A 19,495-nucleotide genomic window follows, 5' to 3' on the forward strand; every position below is an offset into this window, starting at 1 on the left:
ACATGGAATCCTAATTTTTACCAAAGTTTTCTAATTAAAAACCTAAATAATACTTTTGGTATGCAATTTTTTTTTAAAATTGACTATTATGTAACCAACCCCCTACCCCACACTTATGTGATGCAATGCCCTCATTGCATATGATGCATAAAAACATAAAAAGAAACTAAAGAGGGAATTGGAACAAACTCCCCTGGGATAGCAGTGGATAGGCTGATCACTTCCATTTTAAGCTCCAACTTCAACTTTAGACATGGTAACATCTCATCCATGCCTTGGGTGTCAAGACTCGTGTGGGTCGCTCCAAATACACGGAAATCAGTGCAAGATCTTCAAGAATGGATATGGAAGAATAAGTGAGCAAGTGGAACAAGTAGCAGCATCAAATCAACAGTCCGTCGGTATAAAAAGTGAACGAATCGTCGAGTCTTATGGTGGACTCGTCGAGTACCAGCGCGCCTTCTCAAAATGTGTAGAAATACAAGGCGACTCGTCGAGTCAGCTTAGTGTACTCGTCGAGTAGGCCACTGAACGAAAAAACTTGGTATTTTTCAACTGTTTTAGCCTCTAAAAACTTCTTTAACCCTTCCTCACATTTGGACTCAATTGCTCATACCCCTAGGACCGGACTCGACACTTCGACGTTAAAAACCCGCTTCCTTGACTCGCTCTCACTCTCGAAAACATCCATGCTTTACATCTCTAACCCATCCTAAGCAAGCAATCATAATTCAATCCTGAAAAATAACTGAAGCAAACAACCATTAAACATAATAAAATCTCAAAGCATACACACCAAATAAAAAAAATAAAACAAAACAAAAAAAAATTAAAATTGTTTAATTAAAAACACAAAAACATCAAAATCAATCTTCATCCTCCTCATCATCATTGGCGGCTCTACTTCCTCCGGCTCCACTTCGTCTCGCAGCAATCACCTCATCCCAAGATGGAATGAATGGGTAATTCCCACCATCAATATGTGGAATATTGAAGTGGTCAAAAAGTCGTATATGGGATTGATTGCTAAAGTTCAGCCCCCTCGCCATTTGATCCTGCATCCGCCTCATCTCTACATTGTACCAATCCATTGGTACGTCTTCATTCTCGACCGGAATCACTGGCGGCTCGTCCTCCACATCCCGCTCTCTTCTTGATCTTACCCTCCTTCCCGGTGCTTCGGGACCAACAACGGGGTCATCATTTGGAATGGCATAATGGCCACCACCATAGTCTTCAATAATCCGTGCTCTTCGGAAAAGAATGGGATTAAACGGGGGCGTCGGGATCAATGTCATGAAGTTCCAGGCACCGCGGTTCATCAACCCGAATGAATTAGCCAATCGAGTGACAAACATTCCACCATTAATACGGGAGGTTTTGCGATCTTTGACCGCACCCTCCGAAAGGTATGAAGCTATACACCAAGGGATGTTGCAAAAGACGCCGGGTGTTATTATGCTCCATAAGTAGAAAACGTCAAGGTTGGAGACCTTGTCATCGTCTTTCCTTTGGTTGATGGTGGAGGAAATAAGGCGGTGAATGAGGCGGTGAGTTGGGGATCGGATGCTCCCTTCCTGTGCAGACTTCGGGATGTAAACTTTATTTCCAATGGTATTCCACCAACCCGTGCTTGTAACTCCATCGGGAAATGCCATATGTGCTTGGCTAAAAAGGCCCGAAAGATGTTTGTTGAAACCAAGGGCTGATCGTAAATCCCTAGTCGGCAGGCAAGATCCACTACCGAGCATTGACGAAATTCTCCCCCAAGGCAGAAACTGAAGCTCGTCGGGTGAAAAACATCTACTCCCCCGGTAAAAGACACCGTGGAAAAGAATTCTAAACATAGCTCCAAATAAACTGGTTCTTGAATACGGAAGACCCGGCTCCACCCGTCACACACCATAGTTTCGCCTTCATGTTGGAACTCCTTCAAAAGGTAAGGAGCTAGTTCTTCTTCATATCTAACACTTTGCAGCCATTCCCAATCAATTATGTGCGGCACATACACCTCCTTCTTCTTAATGTCGGAGAGCTTCTTCTTCCACTTCCTCATTGTTGAAGCGGATTCAATTTGCGGGAAGTTTAGCCATGGAAACTCCCCTTGGCTACCACTTGAAGATTGTCCTCTTCTGAACATGATTTCTGCAAAACATATAAACAAAACCCATAAAACACAGAATATAATTAAAAACTGGATTGTATCTGTAAATCGACTGGACTCGTCGAGTCCATGCCCGACTCGACGAGTCTCGCAACCTGCACGAGTCAGTCGACGGGTCGCAGTAAATTGGACCATAAAACCTGTAATTTCTGTCAAGGGTTTTGTTCAGGGACTTCCTACTAAGTAATAAGGCCAAAATAAACGTTCAAAACAACAATATTCATGAAAAATCGAAACCCTAGAATTTCATTACTTTTCAAAAACGGGTTTTTCATGCAATTGCAGGTATAGATGTCCTTATAATCACATTCTTACTAAAAATCAAGAAGAAAGTTGTTACCTTTTGAGTTTAAACCTTGAGAAATTGGAAGAAAATTTGAAGAAAACTTGAATGCTTGAGAGAGAGTTTGAGAAAGAGGTACCCGGCGAGTGTGGTGTGGAAACTGAATTTTAGGGTTAAAACCCTATTTACCAGATGTAAAAGTAATTTCGAAGTTATTATTTTTTTTTTTTGTAAATAAAACCGACTCGTCGAGTCAGGGTCAGACTCGACGAGTCTAGTCGCGCAGTCAAAGATTTTCTGAAATCAATATATACTCGTCGAGTCATGGTCAGACTCGGCGAGTCTCTTGTAAAACATTTCTGATTTTCAAAATTTTGTTATTTATTCAAAATCTTTTCACCCCACCCTTAAGCTAGGCACACTCTCAAGCAGACATGTCCGATGATTTGGAAGATTAAAATTGTGAAACGAAACAAAAACTAAAAAAAACTAAAGACTAAAAGAAAGCAAACTCTAACAACGGGTTGCCTCCCGCCAAACGCTTCTTTTTAAGGAGTCATTAGCTAGACTCCTTCCCATTTACGTTTTGTCATCTTCAAGCATCGGGAATGTACGCCTTACTTTTTGTGGTTTATACTTGGTCTTGTAGGCGTGAATCTTTTTCTTGTAAGCCCTCTTCAATTCGTCTCTTTTTCTTTTCATTGCTTCATCTCCAGCTGCTTGGGCTTGCCTTTTCCTCTTTTTCTTCTTCACCCCCTTCTTTTTCACCAACTCTTGAACCTCCTTCTCTTTAAATTTAATAACTTCATATTTCATAATGGTCCGTGCTCTAGGTTTAGTGGTGAATAGGTGATCAGCTTCCTCCCTCCTTTCCTTTATGTCTTCATCCTCTTTTGTGCTCAACTCTTCTCCAAATGACATCATATCAAGGCATGCCACATCAGCGTGTTGGACCTCCATTCCTTTTACTTCTTCTGCCGATTGTTCTTCCAAAGAATCAAAAATAGTAACTGAACCCAGGGTATGTGAAGAACTATCAACAAACAAATCAGCTTTGGTCAAGTTTTTATCCAAATCGATCGGACTCGTCGAGTCCATTATGGTGACTCGGCGAGTCTTATCGGGTTCCATCAATCCTGGAGTGTTTTCTGAGTTGGCTCCTTCCAGTAGCTTTTCTAGCTCCTCCAAGTCTTTGTTAGCATCTTCAACTCCTTCAGAGTGTAGCGTGAACTTACTTGGGTCTTCTTTTAGTAAAATTTCAAGCTCTTTTTGTAATACCTCATCATCCAATTGGATAAATGAGATTTCTTCTCTCATTTCTTCTTCTTGCTTGACTTCTGGATTAGCTTTAAACATCACCGACTCATCACCCACTCTTAATGTCAATGTAGACTCACATATGTCAATTAGGGCACACGCGGTGTTTAAGAATGATCTTCCCAAAATAATTGGTATTTCGGGGTCTTCTTCCATTTCCACCACCACGAAGTCTACTGGAAAAATAAACTTGTCCACTTTGATAAGGAGATCTTCACAAATGCCTTGTGGATGAATTATTGTTTTGTTTGCCAAATGGATTCTCATATTTACCGGCCTTGGTGCTGGTAAATTCAACTTCTTAAAGAATGAATAGGGCATCAAATTAACGCTTGCACCTGAATCAGCCAATGCTCGTGTAGAAACTTCATTACCAAATTGGCACGGAATTACTATGTTACCCGGATCACCCTTCTTCTCAGGCAGCTCACTCATCAATATCTCCGCGACTTCAGCCAGATCTTTCCTAGCAGCAAAAAGGCCTTTAAGCAAATTAAAGTATTTAGGAGTTTGGAGCATTGTTTCCACAAATGGCATATTGACTTGTAAAGCTTTAACATGCTCCATGAAGGTTCTATAGGCTTGAACTTTTTCTGCAGGCATGGCTCTGGTTGGGTATGGCAAAGGAGGATTGTATGGCTTTAGAAAACTGGCAGTATCTTCATTCCCGACTGGACTCGTCGAGTCCATGAGAGTGACTCGGCGAGTCTGGTCGGGTTTTTCTGGTTCTGGTTTTTCTTCCTTTTTTGCCTTCTTCTTGGAGACTCTTAGTGCTTCTGTAAGTTTTTCTTCACTGCTGGAGGTTATTACGCTCACGTTCTCCATTCTTGGATTGGGCTCGGTGTTGCTCGGAAGTTGACCCAGTCTTCTTTCATTCACTTGATGTGCAAGCTGTCCCAGCTGTTTCTCAATGTTGAGAATGGAAGCTTGCTGATTCCTCAACATGTTTCTGGTTTCTTGCATTGCTACATCGTGATCATTATGTCTTTTCTCGGACGCGGTTATGAACCTTGTGAGTATTTCTTCTAAATTTGCCTTCTTTTCCGTCACCGGCTCTTCCTTTTGATAGAATCCCCTCTCCCTCTGTTTGTATTTCTCCTCCTTAGCCTTTTTATACTCTTCGTATGGAAGCCATTCCTTCTTTGGTTTCCTCCAGTCTTCGTCGTATCTATCGCCACTGGAATAAAATACTTGAGCCTTTTTATTTCCATTCTCGTCTCGATCACAATCCTTGGTAAGATGGGGGCCGCCACAATTTTCGCATCCTACCCTAATAGCATGGATCGTTTGATCCATTTTCGTCATTCTTCGGTCTAGGCTATCGAGTTTAGCTATTACCGCCGCCATGCCATCGTTCACCGAGTTTACTGCTCCACGACTCACTTCATTCCTCGGATTGTGGTATTCTCTAGAATGCTTAGAGAATTCTTCAATTAATTCCTTTATTTCCGGAGGTGGCTTTCGGGTGAGTGGGCCTTGTGAATCGAGTAGTTGCCTTGTGGTGACATTAACTCCATCATAAAAGATGGAGACCTCTTGTTGGCTATTAAGATCATGGTGTGGGCAATTTCTAAGTAGGCTTTTGTACCTTTCCCAAGCTTCATAAAGAGATTCTCCGGGTTGTTGCTCAAAGTTGGCAATGGCTTTCTTTAGCTTGGCTATCTTGGAAGGTGGGCAGAAATGGTCAATGAACTCTTCTTTCATCTTGGCCCATGTGGTGACCGATCCGGGAGGAAGTGATTTTAACCAATCTTTTGCAGCGCCTTTAAACGTGACAGGGAGCATTCGAAGAAGCTGGGTCTCGCGTGGAACATTAGGCACGTTGAAGTAATCGGCCACATCATTTACTTCGTCCAAATGCTTGTAAGCGTCTTCATGATCTCTCCCGTAAAAAGGGATCTCCTTGAGTTGAGCGAGAATATGGCCCTTTAGCTCAAACGTAGCGGTTGCGGGAATTGCGGGTTGCACAAGTCCCGGCCCGGTGTCATCACGCATCCTTTTCTTCCACTCCCCCATGGGGACTTCATCGATGTTAGCCATAGTGATAGCTAACTCTTCTTCGGAATCGGTTTCGTGCTCGGAAATATGCTCTTTTTCTTCCTCTGTCTCGTACTCGATATCTTCGTGAATTGGTTCTTCAATTGTTAATGAGGCACTGGATGCTCCTGATTTGCTGCCTTTCTTCTTGCTGAAAACGGATTTCAAGTTCTTGAGTGGTGAGTTCTTTGAAGTTGCGGTTTCTCCTACGGCTTTTCCCTTGCTTCTCTTTAGTGCGGATTCCGGGTCTTCCAAAGGTGGTACTAGAGGTGTGTCCGATCCTCGGGTCATGAAACAGCTGAAAAAAAAAACAAAAGAAACGAAACGCGTAAAAGGAATAAAAACGAAATAATAAATAGGGACTAAAACTGCGATGGACTCGCCGAGTCTGCTCGAATGCACTCGGCGAGTTCAAGGCCAAAACAGAAAAGAAAATTTTCTAGTTATTCTAAAAACGGAATTTATTAAAACTAAATTTACTTACTGATTTGCTTTGTAAATAACTTTGTGTAAGATAAATCCCACACAAAGGATCGATTAAACTAGATTTTAATATTAGTTTTAGAACCGTTCCCCGGCAACGGCGCCAAAAACTTGATGTGTGTAAAACCCACTAGTTTTAAACCTACTTTTAATTATCAAATAACACACAAAAGGCAGTGAACCTATCAATTGTGGTGTAGCTAAATAAGCAGGGTATCGAACACAGGGAACGGTAAATTAAACAAAAAACTAATTTAATCTAAGTTAATTAAAAAGCAGGGGTTGTTCTCTAGTTTTACAAGACTAGAAACTTACTAATTATTACTAATTTAAGCTAGAAAATAAAGATTCTGACTAGATTCAATAACGGAGAAGTACTTCTATTTAGTTCAACTTAATTGATCCTATGGTTGATTTCAAGGTAAAAGTGCAATGGATTAATTCTTTTGCTAGTTACCGATTCAATTGATTAGTTCCGTATTCACTTCATTAATCCTTAGCAAATAAATCAATTTAAACAATGGCCAGTTGTCTATTTCAATTAAATTTACTAGATATAATATTCGGGTTAAGTTAGACTTGCAATAGCTAATTAATTTATCCCTTTAATTAATTTCTTGTTTAATGGTCATCTCACAAGCTTGCACATAAATTTACTTGATTTTCTTATTAATCCTAGTTTCATGTTCACTACACTAGACATATGACAAGAAGTGTTCACTAAGCATATGAGATTGATAACTAATAGATGTTCATGCTAATTAATTATCTCCCTATTAACAGAAAATCAATTATCATTCACACACAAGGTTCTTTAGCAAGCTAAAATAACTAAATTAACCAACATAGAATTAATCCTACCAAGAATCAAACCATACTACCAATTTCGTATCCCCAAATAGAAGTTTAAAGAGTTTAGCTCATCATTGAAATAAAATTCAGCAAACAAACAGAATCTAAATGTTCAAACATAGTAATTAAACACAAAGATTTAAGAAGTATGATAAATTTTGCCTCAATTACTCTCCGGAATCGAATTCTAGCTTCCTTCGTCGTCTTCTAGGGTTTTTCAGGCTTCTTAATCGTAGCAAGATACTTCTGAATCGTCCCAGAACTCCTTTCTCTCGATCTGTGGAATTATCTTTAAATAAGCGGTCCGACTCGTCGAGTCAAGTGGTGACTCGTCGAGTCCCTCTCACATTCCCCGTATTGCGATAAGTATCTGGGATCCCGAGTCATTATCCTTCTGATTCCTCGACCGGACTCGCCGAGTAGACGATCTGACTCGCTGAGTAGGTGCCTTTTTCAATGTTTTTCTTCTTTATTCCATTCTCAATCTTCTAACTGTTTCTCCCGCTTCCTTTCACTTCCGAGCTTCATATTTGGACTGAAAAACATAATTTAACACTTTTAAGTACCTTTTGTCCATAATATGCGATAATTTAGCTAATATATGAATAAAAAACTATACTAAATACACACTAAATATGCACATATCAACCATATGATGAAATGATGGGCCAAAAAGGATGCTGTTGCGCCAAGGGCATTCCTTCTTGTGCCATTATGCTCCCTTTTGCGCCATGGATAGTCCCTCTTATGCCATGAAGAATCCTTGTTGCGCTAAGTAGGTTCTTGTTGCGCCAAGCATGTTCTTGTTGTGCCAATATGGTCCGTGTTACGCCAAGGTGATGATGTTGCTCCAACTTAGAAGTTCTTGCGACACTCTTGATGCCTGTTGCACCATCATGGTGCAAGATGGGTCATTTTGGTTCCTTGATGAGCCATGGTATCCCTGAGGAGCCAAGTATGCTATGAAGTCCTCTATGATGTGAAAGATCGTTCAAGGATGCTCAAAAGTTGGTGTTGCTCTAGGATTACACCATGTTGTGCCACCATGATAAATGTTGGGCCATTAGTGCTCATGATGCGCTACTTGTACATCATGATGCTCCACTATGTCACAATGTGGTCCGTCATGTGTGTTGCTGATGCTTATGAGTTGTATGACATGAAAGAATGTTCTAGAAGATGTTGCATGGCAAAATATGATTGATTGTCAACTTTCATGGGCCTATGGGCCAATGGGTTTGGCCTATTAGGGTTTTAAGTATGATCCCTCAAGTATAAATAAGGATGTATGCAGAGTCATTTGTCTTGTGTCTTGTGTCTTGTATCTTGTATCCTTAGTGAGTAGGACAAATCTTTGATGAATTGTACTTGTAACCTCTGTTTGAGAACTCTGAAATAAAGAATACTCTCCTCGTGCCCGTGGACATAGGTCACCTTGACCGCACCACGTAAATACTATATCTTTGTGTGCTTATAGTTTTGCTTGCTATCCACATTATTTCCTAATAAGGGTTATCAGAACTTGGCAAGTAGCATCAAATTTGTTTTGAGTCTTAACAAGTATTGCTTGTTTTCCCTAACAAGTGGCATCAGAGTTGCGGCTTGTATTCCTATGATTGAAGATGGCATCTCACAGGTTCGCTTTGGAGAAGTTTAATGGTTCGAATGATTTCACTTTGTGGAATGTGAATATGAAGGCTCTTCTAGTTCAACAAGGATGTGCGGCGACACTGGAAGAAGAAGCGAAACTGCCAAAGGACATGGCGGCTGAAAGAAAAGGTGGATATTCTTGAAAGAGCGCATAAAACTATTCTATTGAGTTTGACAGACGAAGTACTGAGAGAGGTAGTGGATCAAACAAGTGTTGATGGGATTTAGGAGAAACTGTGTAACAAGTGTCAGAAAAATTCTCTGACAAACAGGCCATACCAGAAACAACGTTTGTATACTCTTATGATGTCGGAAAGCACCTGAATGAAGGATCATCTGGACAACTTCCATAGGATCATCTTGGACCTACAATGTCACACCCCTGAATCGGAACGACGGAAACGTCCGAGGGCGGATGACTTCATATACAGTATCATAACAATTGAATATGAATGAATCATAGCAACAAAAATGTCATACATTGAGATTACAAGTTTACATTGTTTACAAAATTTGCTTACTCAAAAGTTAAATACAAATAACTGAAAAGTAGGAACCATGATACATCGACGCCGACCCTCAAAATGTTTTTAAATACCTGTTTACTGGTTTTCTGAGAATACAAGTGATTTTGAAAAGTGTCAACTATTAAGTTGGTGAGTTCATAAACATTTTGTATGAAACAGATTTGTAACTGTTTCGTGTAAAATGGTTTTGTATACTTCCAGAAAATCCGATATTTTCTTAAATATGAACTGTAGTCTTAAAACCCTAAGACCATAAATGTAAGTAATGTTGTACTAAAAGATAGTATGTAGTTTTATCTTTTCATAAAACTGATGAAGTGTAAGCTTCCCATAAACCGAGTAGTTTTGTTAATCCCTGTGTGAGTTATTATAACCATGCTTAATATGACTGATATGCCCGAAAGATGTTCTTCAGGCGTCGGAATTGGTAGACATTTGTCACCCTAGACTTGTCGGTCTAGCTGTAGCGAACAACTGAGGTGTGGGGTTATCAATCCCGTATAGATCTATACACAACTATCTCGCTCTCCCTTCAGGAGACTCTAGTTATAATGCAGGACTTAAAGTGTACACTAGGTAGGTACAGTGAAGAGAATGTCTCACAAGAGCATCAACAGATTTACGTGAACTATGACTCATTTTTCTTGTAAAATAAAATAATTATACCTTTGAATAATTATATAGTTCTTCTGAAATGATAGTGTGGTTTTGTGACTCCCAAACTATACCATTTATAGTTTATTATGAATGTTTTGTTAAGTCCATTTATATAATAAAATATGCAAATACATGTAGGTTATCTTGTCTAGATATTTTAAAAGATGATGACATATAAACTTACATCCAAACACAAGAATAAAAACATTTAGTATGTTGAAGACAAATTCTGGTATTTGACTTTTCTGTCCATGTTTTTAGAAAAATTATAGAAAAATCATCGCGAGTCGAAATCTGGATCTGTAAACTCTTAAAACTTACAAAATGAGTCTAATTTGTCCATAATATTTTTCCCTGACCTTAAGTGGTTCCTAACCAGAGTGAAAATGCTCATTTTTACAGACTGGTCCGAAAATGTTCTGAAATGATAGGCAGTTTTATAAAAATTACCATAAATTGTAGAAAAATCGCATGAACGCGTACGAGTAGTCCTTATAAAGGTATAGACCTGGAATATTTTCATATTGAACAATTTTGAAATATATGAAGTTTAAATAGGGCAAAACAGTCGGTGAACAGACCACAACTTTTCTGTAGAAAGTTGATTTTTAAGTTTAAATATGTTTTAGTGACATAACTTGTATTGTTTTATATCGTTATGCATAAGGCTTTAAGTTGAACCCTCTCTATTTTGAAAGGGATAATGAGTTGAGAGGGTAACAAACTTTTAACTTTGTTCACATTTAGTCATTATTTTTTTTCGTGTTTGATTTACTCCTGAATTATTTGAAAATTTTCACATTTTACCCTTATGACCGGTTATACCCGGTCAACAACCGTTCATAAGGGTAAAATATGAACATTTTAAATAATTATGGGTAAATCAAGTATGAAAAAAAGTTCAGTGACAGAATATGAACTAGTTAAAAGTTTGTTACCTTTTTAAGTCATTATCCATTTTTCTAATAATCTCTTAGTTTATTTTGCTTATTGGTAACAATTAATTATATTAATAATTTTGATTTCATTCACTACGATTTGTTTTGTGTTGTGTTGTGTTATGTTTGTAAGGAGTATTATATAATAAAATGCATATCACATAACCATGTTGTAGTTCATCGCTTTATTCCTAGTCAATGAGATAAACTTTTAACTAGAGTTTCTTTACTCACATATAATGAAACGCAACCCACCAAAAAATAATCAATAGAGTTTCACAAAGGCAAAAAGATACATATACGAACAATAAAACGAAAAATAGATCGAAAATCAAAAGGAGCATGTTGAGAAGGTACATACAGAACCAACATACAAATAGAAAAAGTAGATACAAGTAATAACTATTAACTAAGAAGAAAAACATCGATAGAACAAGTTGAAAGTAAAAATAGTGAAAACTAAGCAAAATGCACAAACAATGTAAAAGCAACTAGCAGCTAGACTACTCATCTCCACGACCCTGATCTTATATATCCTAACCAAAGCTTGTGTCTTTGTAAAGAGAAAAACCTCATTCAAATTTAACATTACATTATCTTCACGCTTATTTATCATATGTTCTCTCGTACTCGCACAATCTATAACGATCGTCTCCACCATTTGGAGTCAAAACTGTTGCCTATGTCCTAAGTATATTTCTAAAACCACATCAATATTTATTTCTTCAATTTCTATGTGATTAAAGTCACTTCTATTGTATTTCTAAGTATTGTTTCTTGTACATTACACAATAAAAGTATATCGCACGATTACTACAACATCATCACTTTTGTGACCTTCATATTCAACATGTGCTCATTCTTAATAACATTTAGGACCATTTACAGGATAATGGCTTGAACAAGTAACAAACTTTCACTTTTAATTACATTAGTCAGTTAAAATTTTTTTGTGCTTGATTTACTCTTAAGTTATTTGAAAATTTTCACATTTTACCCTTATGACTGGTCATAAGGGTAAAATGTGAACAATTTCAAATAATCCAGGGTAAATCAAGCTCGAAAAAAATTCAGTTACTGAATATGAACAAAATTGAAAGTTCGTCACCCTCTCAAATCATTATCCCATTTTGAAAATATAAACAACCACAAGATACCTTGTCATTGACATTAACAATAACAACAAAACGAAAATAGATGTCTGCAACTGCAACACAATGCGGAGGATAGTATGTTTGTATTATTTACCTTCCTTTGCTTTTAGGCTAGTTATCGATATATTAGTTTGTTTAAAGTAAGTTTTCAGATTCGATATTGAAAAAATTATGAGACCTTACTTTTATTGTTGTATTAGAAAATTTGGATGTTACAATACTACATCATTGAACATATTAAGGTTTTAAGTGCATGTGGTAAAAAAAAACTATTAAATGATTTTTTTTAAACAAAGTTTTTTATTTGTTAATTAAAATGATTTTGCCATGGTTTTTTTAATGATTTAATGGTTCAATCAAATGATAAAATAACCACGTGAGTACTGAGTGAAACACTCTTGTAGATGTGGACGCCGGCATCCCATTATTCAAAGTTCTACTCTGGTTATTGCCCTATACTGCTTTAGTCATAGATGTTTGTTTGCAAGGATTTTATGTAATGATGCATAATCCTATATTTGTATAGTGATTACTAATTAGTTGTGGTGCATGCGCGTAAGCTGGCTCGAACATCGTCATTAGAATGACCATTCTTTAATTAAACAATAAAAACAAAATAATGATACCCATAAATAACAATGTCTTAAAAACTCTGAAAATAAAAAAAGATTTTTCATTTGAAGTTATTTTTTATAAAAATAACCCCAAGAAAAAAAAAGACAAATCCATTGTTGATCTCATAATTGTTCTTTAATATAAATAAAATTCAACAAAAGCATCTAAAATGAATGTCGTTTGAACTTTAAACTTGTAATCATCATCGTGGCACTTAATGTCAATAAGTAGACGTTAAACACCCGGTCAAAAGAACATTAAACAAATTTTAATCCTTAATCCCCACGAATTCATTTCAAAACCCCAATTCACCAAAAACACAAACACACTTCCCTATAAAAACCACTATTCCTCGCCCACATTCTCCAATTCCTTCTCCATAAACGCCATTCTCGATACCTTCAAAGCTCCTTCAAGCTCTCATTCTCTGTAACTTTCTCTAATCTTCCTTTCTTTAACTTTCCTTACATACATTTTAAGGGTTTCTTGTTTTACCTTTCTTTGTTTTCCTGTTTCATGAATGTCGTTTTACTTTTGGGTTTTTTCTGGAGTATTAATCAACCCATTTGTTCAAAATAAGATCTTTCCTGTTTTACGATTGCTATTTTGTATGTTTGTAAAGTAATGATCTTGTTTGATTGGGTCCACAAGATTTCACATATTTTGCGAAGGGATTGTAGCCGTTTAACAAAACATTCAAACGTTTGAAAAATATTTGAAAATTGTATTTTATTTATATTTATTTTAAGGCTAACAGAATATAAAGATTATGATTCTTTCCTTGGATTTTTCTGTATGGTATTTAGCTTTTGAGCTCTTGCTTATTTCTTGTTGATTTCATTCTGGATTTGTTGCTTATAATTTGGTTTTCTGAATATATATTCTTACATTAACAGTTGTAGATTGATATTGAAGTCAAAAAAAAATGTCAAAGCTTTCACCTTTTGCTTTGGTGATCCTTGTGATGTGTTCTTGTTTTTCGGCTTCCATGGCTGCTGCTTCAGAAAACATGAAATACAAAGACCCAAAACAACCACTAAACATTCGAATCAAAGACTTGATGAAACGAATGACTTTGGAGGAAAAAATCGGTCAGATGACACAGATTGAAAGAACTGTAGCTTCCGCTGATGTAATGCAGAAATACTTCATCGGTAATCAATCAAAATCCCTACTTTTTCGTTTATTCGATTAAGAATTTCATCTTTATGATCCGTCTTGTTTTCAGGGAGTGTGTTGAGCGGCGGAGGGAGTGTTCCGGCGAAAGAGGCGTCGCCGGAGACATGGATTAACATGGTGAACGAATTCCAAAAAGGATCACTTGCAACTCGTTTAGGGATTCCGATGATCTATGGAATCGATGCTGTTCATGGCAATAACAATGTCTACAATGCCACAATCTTTCCTCATAATGTAGGTCTTGGAGTAACAAGGCAAGTTTCTCGAATCTTCTTAGACAAAATTACCCTTTTACCCTTTTTAACGATTAACAACAATGTTATTCAAGGATATTTTAGTAATTTCGCATGAAATGATGATACAGGGATCCTGTACTCATCAAGAAAATCGGAGTTGCCACTGCTCTTGAAGTTCGAGCAACTGGAATCAACTATGCATTTGCACCTTGTATCGCGGTAAATGATCAACAAACAACAAATTACAGAAATTTAAACAAATTTAAACGCTTTTTTTCATGAATCGATCGACAGGTTTGTCGGGATCCGAGATGGGGTAGATGTTTTGAAAGTTACAGTGAAGATCCTGCAATTGTTCGTCAGATGACTGAGCTTATTCCCGGATTACAGGGAGACATTCCGGCTAATGATCGGAAAGGCGTACCTTTTGTTGGTGGGCAGTAAGATTCTCACATAAACATCATCGGAATTTGAACATTTGATCGTATCGATTTGTTATCTTCATGAATTCATCTTTGATTACAGGAAAAATGTTGCGGCTTGTGCTAAGCACTATGTCGGAGATGGTGGAACAACGAAAGGCATTAACGAGAACAACACAGTCATAAACCGCCATGGATTATTCAGCATTCATATGCCGGCGTATTACGATTCGGTTCTTAAAGGCGTTTCGACCATTATGATTTCTTACTCGAGCGTAAATGGAGTCAGAATGCATGGGGATCATGAACTCGTTACCAATTTCCTCAAGAACACCGTCAAATTCAGAGTAAACCCTAGTTTTTATAAGTAGTTATCGTTCAAATTGAATAACAAAGATCCAATCGTTTGATCATTTCATGATTTTTCAGGGATTTGTGATCTCAGATTGGCAAGGGATTGATAGAATCACAGATCCACCTCATGCTAATTACACTTTTTCGATCTTAAAGAGCGTTGAAGCTGGCCTCGACATGGTTAGTAATTAGTAATTAGTTCTCCATCTTTGAAATTAATTACAGAATTAGTCGCAAGATTTGGATTACACTTACACTATTTGAATGATTACAGATCATGGTGCCATATAACTACACAGAATTCATCGATGGTTTGACTTATTTAGTCAAGAACAACTTCATCCCCATGACCCGAATCGATGATGCAGTTAGAAGGATATTACGGGTCAAATTTGTAATGGGTTTGTTTGAAAACCCGTTAGCAGATCTCGCCATGGCCAAATACCTTGGAATTCAGGTATCCCGTTGACTATTGTTTTCAATTTTGACTTTTGGCTTTTTGACATTTTGACTTCTGAATTTTGATTTTTGACTTTTGACCGATCTTTTTGATTTATAAATTGATAAAACACAACAGGAGCATAGAGATTTGGCTAGAGAAGCAGTAAGAAAATCTTTAGTCTTGTTGAAAAATGGGAAATCCGGCGACCCGCCGCTCCTCCCCCTCCCCAAAAAGTCAACCAAAATACTAGTTTCTGGCAGCCATGCCGACAACATAGGCAACCAATGTGGCGGCTGGACCATCGAGTGGCATGGGCAAAGTGGTAATATCACAATCGGAACCACCATTCTATCCGCAATCAAGAACACGGTTGACCCACAAACCGAAGTTATCTATCAAGAAAACCCGACGCCCGAATTCATCAAATCAAATAATTTTTCGTACGCGATTGTTGTAACGGGTGAATACCCGTATTCTGAAACAGTTGGGGACAGTTTGAATCTAACTGTCCCCGAACCGGGCCCCACCACGATTACAAATGTATGTGGGACCCTGAAGTGTGTTGTGGTGCTTATTTCGGGTCGACCCGTTGTGATCGAACCGTATGTTTCTACAATGGATGCTTTGGTGGCGGCTTGGCTTCCAGGGAGTGAGGGACAAGGTGTTGCGGATGTTTTGTTTGGTGATTATGGGTTCACGGGCAAATTGGCCCGGACCTGGTTCAAGACTGTTGATCAGCTTCCTATGAATGTGGGTGACCCGCATTATGACCCGTTGTACCCGTTTGGATATGGGCTTACAACTCAACCGGTTTAATTAGGTTGTTATTTGAAGAAATGTAATGTATGTTCGTTTAGGGATTATTACTTCGTATTTGTTTATTTTTATGTCATTATGTGTACTTGGTACAAAAACGATTACTTAATTTATGGTCTTTTTAACATTTTGTCCAATAATTTTTTAATCATTTATGGTTTTAATTGCAATATCTTTTTAAAATGTTAATGTTTGGTGTCTTGTTTGATAGTTGTTGAGAGTCTGAATTAACGAAGTTAGATCCAACCTTTTATCAGTGTGAGTAAAAAAAACATATCTATTAAGCCAAAGTTTTGGATAGACTCATTAAGTCACTATGTCTATTAAGTGAAAAACGATACAACAGAAAATTGAGCAAAACTATGCATTCACGATTCTCGCTCTTGTAGTTTCATCCCCCCACAACACTCTCTCTCCTCATTGATTTGTATCTCTTCTCTTATGCATGTTTCTCTTTTTCATTCTTTAATCACGCAATAAACCCAATCTCAAATTCAAATCAACGATAACGAAACTATCAAACAAGACCAATTTATTGGAATTGACCTCAAATCCGCCATGAACGACCTCTTATGTGTAAGTTTTTTCATCGTAATTCGAGTTCTTTTTTGAGGTTTCGATTTTATGTGCATTGTAAATATCACGTTAATGTTTCAAATCAATCTTCTCTTAATCGGTATCAAATATCGTTATTTACGTAAACCCAATTGATCTGTGAAACGAGGGAAATTAATTTGGGAAAATTACATGTTTTAGTGGTTAGAGATTGTTTGAGTTCGATTTATATCAGTTTTCTTTTTACCCTTTTGAAATGCTGGTTTGTAGAATTCAAAAAGCCCGCAAAGATTCAGCTATGGTGGTGGAGATATAGAAAGTGGAATGCAATCTGGAGAATTAAACTTGGTTGAATTCTTCAGAAAGGTTCAAGGCATCGAGCATGAATTTGAGAAGCTTAATAAACTTTTAAAAAAACTACAGGTGTATATTAATTACTAGATTAGTCTGAATATTTTGGATTGCATGTTAGTCATTACTAGAATATGTTAATTTCTTATAATTTTATAAACAATCAATGCAGGATGCTCATGAAGAATCAAGATCTGTAACCAAGGCTGCAGCCATGAAAGGTGACCTTCAAATATCTTTTTATAGAAATATTTAACTTTTTTATTAAAATTCCATGAACAATATGATAGCAATCAAGAAACGAATGGAGAATGATGTTGATGAAGTTGGAAGAATTGCTCGTTTTATTAAAGCAAAAATCGAGGAACTTGACAAGGAGGTTAGAGAATGAACTGTTTATACTTTATAATAATATTAATGGTCTTGAATTTATAATTACTAAATCTTTTTTTTATTTTTTGGAGTAAGAACTTAGCCAACAGACAAAAACCTGGATGTGGACAAGGAACCGGAGTAGATCGATCAAGAACATCAACTACACTGTAATAAATCATGTTACATACTTATATTATTATCTTATACTTTTTATTTTTTGACATGATCATTTTTTACAGATCCTTAAAAAAGAAATTTAAAGAAAAGGTGACAGGATTCCAGAGTCTAAGAGAAAGCATACATCAAGAGTATCGTGAGGTTGTTGAAAGACGCGTCTTTACAGGTAATTAACTTACCATAAACATGCATGCATGCATATTATCCATCTAAACGTAATTATTATTTTCTTTAATTGTTGTTAGTAACTGGAACTAGAGCCGATGAAGAGGTGAGGTATCTTTCTTTCTTAAAAACTTTTTTTAAAAATGGTAATTTAGGCACGTGTGCTGATTGTTACTTATTTTCACTAGACAATTGATCAACTAATAGAGACAGGAAATAGCGAACAAATTTACCAAAAAGCAATTCAAGAACAAGGGCGAGGTCAGGTTAGTTTTCTATTTTTCTTTAGTAACGTTGAGATATACTTTTTAAGTATTTTGATTTTTTTTTTCTCTGGGGTCCATGGTTTCATCAGTCTTTCACGTAGTATATTTTTGTGTTCAGTTTTCTATATTATTTTATTGTTAGGGATCTTTGCGACCATTTTCCCAATAGTTGTGCATCTGCAGGTGATCGATACACTTGCAGAGATTCAAGAACGACATGATGCAGTAATAGAAGTAGAAAGGAAGCTTCTTGATTTGCAACAGGTGTGCATGTAGTTTTGTAGATCAAGAACTCAACTTGAGTTAGTTTTTTAATGAACATGGTGCCATTTATAAGGTCAAGAACAAAAGCATTAATGTGAAATTTATTTTAGTATTTTTTTTTCGATGGTGGGTTTGCAGATCTTTACAGATTTCGCTATTCTAGTGGATTCCCAAGGGGAAATTCTAGACAACATAGAGGCACAGGTAACTCTTATTCGAACTAAAATAATTTAGTTTTATCTAATTATAATAAAAAGATCCAAAATTTGTTTTCGATGATAGGTGTCGAGTGCGGTAGATCATGTGGAAAGTGGCAATAAAACCCTTGAGAAAGTGAAGAAATTACAGAAGAAGTCAAGAAAATGGATTTGTATTTCTATTATGATTTTGCTTTTAGTTATAGCAATTGCTCTTGTTGTTGTACTTAAAGGAACGAAGTTGCTTGATTCACTATGAAACAATTTTACAATGATTTTTGGAAAAGATCATATAACCTTATTAATTCTTCTACAAAATGAGACCATTTATATAAAATCTTGATCACCTATATATCTTCAACTATTCTCACCCTTTAGAGTTGTTGGGAACATATGAGACCCACAAAAAGATTAAAAAAACAATGCACGAAAGAGATATTTAAGGGGTTGTTTATTTGTGACTAATGAACATAATGGTGTTGTAAAAAGATAAACTCAAAGCAACAACAATCGAACACCAAGACATAGAGTGGAAATCCAAAATTGGGAAAACCACATAAACGACACTTCTTATGAAACTTGAATAAACTTCAATGGAAGGGAGGTACAAGAGCTCTACGTTGTTGTTATGAAGGAGAAGAACGATGGAATGAATAGAAACGTTGCATATAATGAGCTTTACAAATAGCCATACAAAAAAAGCATATCTTTAATCTAAAACCCAAATGTGTCGGGATGTTTTCCGTAACTTCAAGAGCTCCAAATCTTTGATCTGGTCCATTCTAAGGTCCGAGTGGATGAAGTTTCCAACTTTATTCCTTTACACCGTCCGAGAGATAGAGATATAACTTCTAGGTGAAAATAGGGCAAAAACATAACTTAGCTTAACCTATTGAGCACTTTCTCTTGAAGACTATTAGATCCCCATTTCCAGAAACGTTTCTATCATCCTTTAACAACATAAAAATCACATAAACTCATACTTTCGAGATATGCATGTCCAATTGTAACACTGTAAA

General features: G+C 36.8%; 2 protein-coding genes across 2 annotated transcripts; both read left to right on the plus strand.

The window, feature by feature from the left end:
* The first annotated feature begins 12,958 nt into the window (after window positions 1–12,958).
* Window positions 12,959–16,251, plus strand: LOC145058187 (uncharacterized). The gene is made up of 9 exons (XM_079006098.1): window positions 12,959–13,106; window positions 13,574–13,831; window positions 13,906–14,110; window positions 14,221–14,311; window positions 14,387–14,532; window positions 14,618–14,861; window positions 14,944–15,048; window positions 15,143–15,325; window positions 15,446–16,251. The coding sequence occupies exons 2-9, from the start codon at window positions 13,603–13,605 to the stop codon at window positions 16,124–16,126; spliced, it is 1,884 nt and encodes a 627-aa protein (XP_078862224.1). The 5' UTR covers window positions 12,959–13,106; window positions 13,574–13,602; the 3' UTR covers window positions 16,127–16,251.
* A 433-nt stretch (window positions 16,252–16,684) lies between these two features.
* LOC145058315 (syntaxin-132-like) lies at window positions 16,685–18,744 on the plus strand. The gene is made up of 11 exons (XM_079006235.1): window positions 16,685–16,702; window positions 16,952–17,104; window positions 17,205–17,253; window positions 17,323–17,411; window positions 17,501–17,574; window positions 17,647–17,750; window positions 17,830–17,855; window positions 17,938–18,015; window positions 18,199–18,279; window positions 18,418–18,483; window positions 18,562–18,744. Exons 1-11 carry the CDS (start codon window positions 16,685–16,687, stop codon window positions 18,733–18,735), a joined length of 912 nt encoding a protein of 303 aa, XP_078862361.1. The 3' UTR covers window positions 18,736–18,744.
* The last annotated feature ends 751 nt before the right edge of the window (window positions 18,745–19,495 follow it).

Source organism: Lactuca serriola, chromosome 6, assembly GCF_051521515.1.
Source record: "Lactuca serriola cultivar US96UC23 chromosome 6, Lser_US96UC23_V15, whole genome shotgun sequence".
Taxonomy (NCBI): Eukaryota; Viridiplantae; Streptophyta; class Magnoliopsida; order Asterales; family Asteraceae; genus Lactuca; species Lactuca serriola.

Coding starts and splice junctions, on each gene's coding strand:
- LOC145058187 (XM_079006098.1), top strand. CDS start 13,603: ATGTCAAAGCTTTCACCTTTTGCTTTGGTGATCCTTGTGATGTGTTCT. Junction 13,832..13,905: donor AATGCAGAAATACTTCATCG/GTAATCAATCAA, acceptor TCTTGTTTTCAG/GGAGTGTGTTGAGCGGCGGA. Junction 14,111..14,220: donor GTAGGTCTTGGAGTAACAAG/GCAAGTTTCTCG, acceptor ATGATGATACAG/GGATCCTGTACTCATCAAGA.
- LOC145058315 (XM_079006235.1), top strand. Junction 17,105..17,204: donor AACTTTTAAAAAAACTACAG/GTGTATATTAAT, acceptor CAATCAATGCAG/GATGCTCATGAAGAATCAAG. Junction 18,016..18,198: donor AAGAACAAGGGCGAGGTCAG/GTTAGTTTTCTA, acceptor GTGCATCTGCAG/GTGATCGATACACTTGCAGA.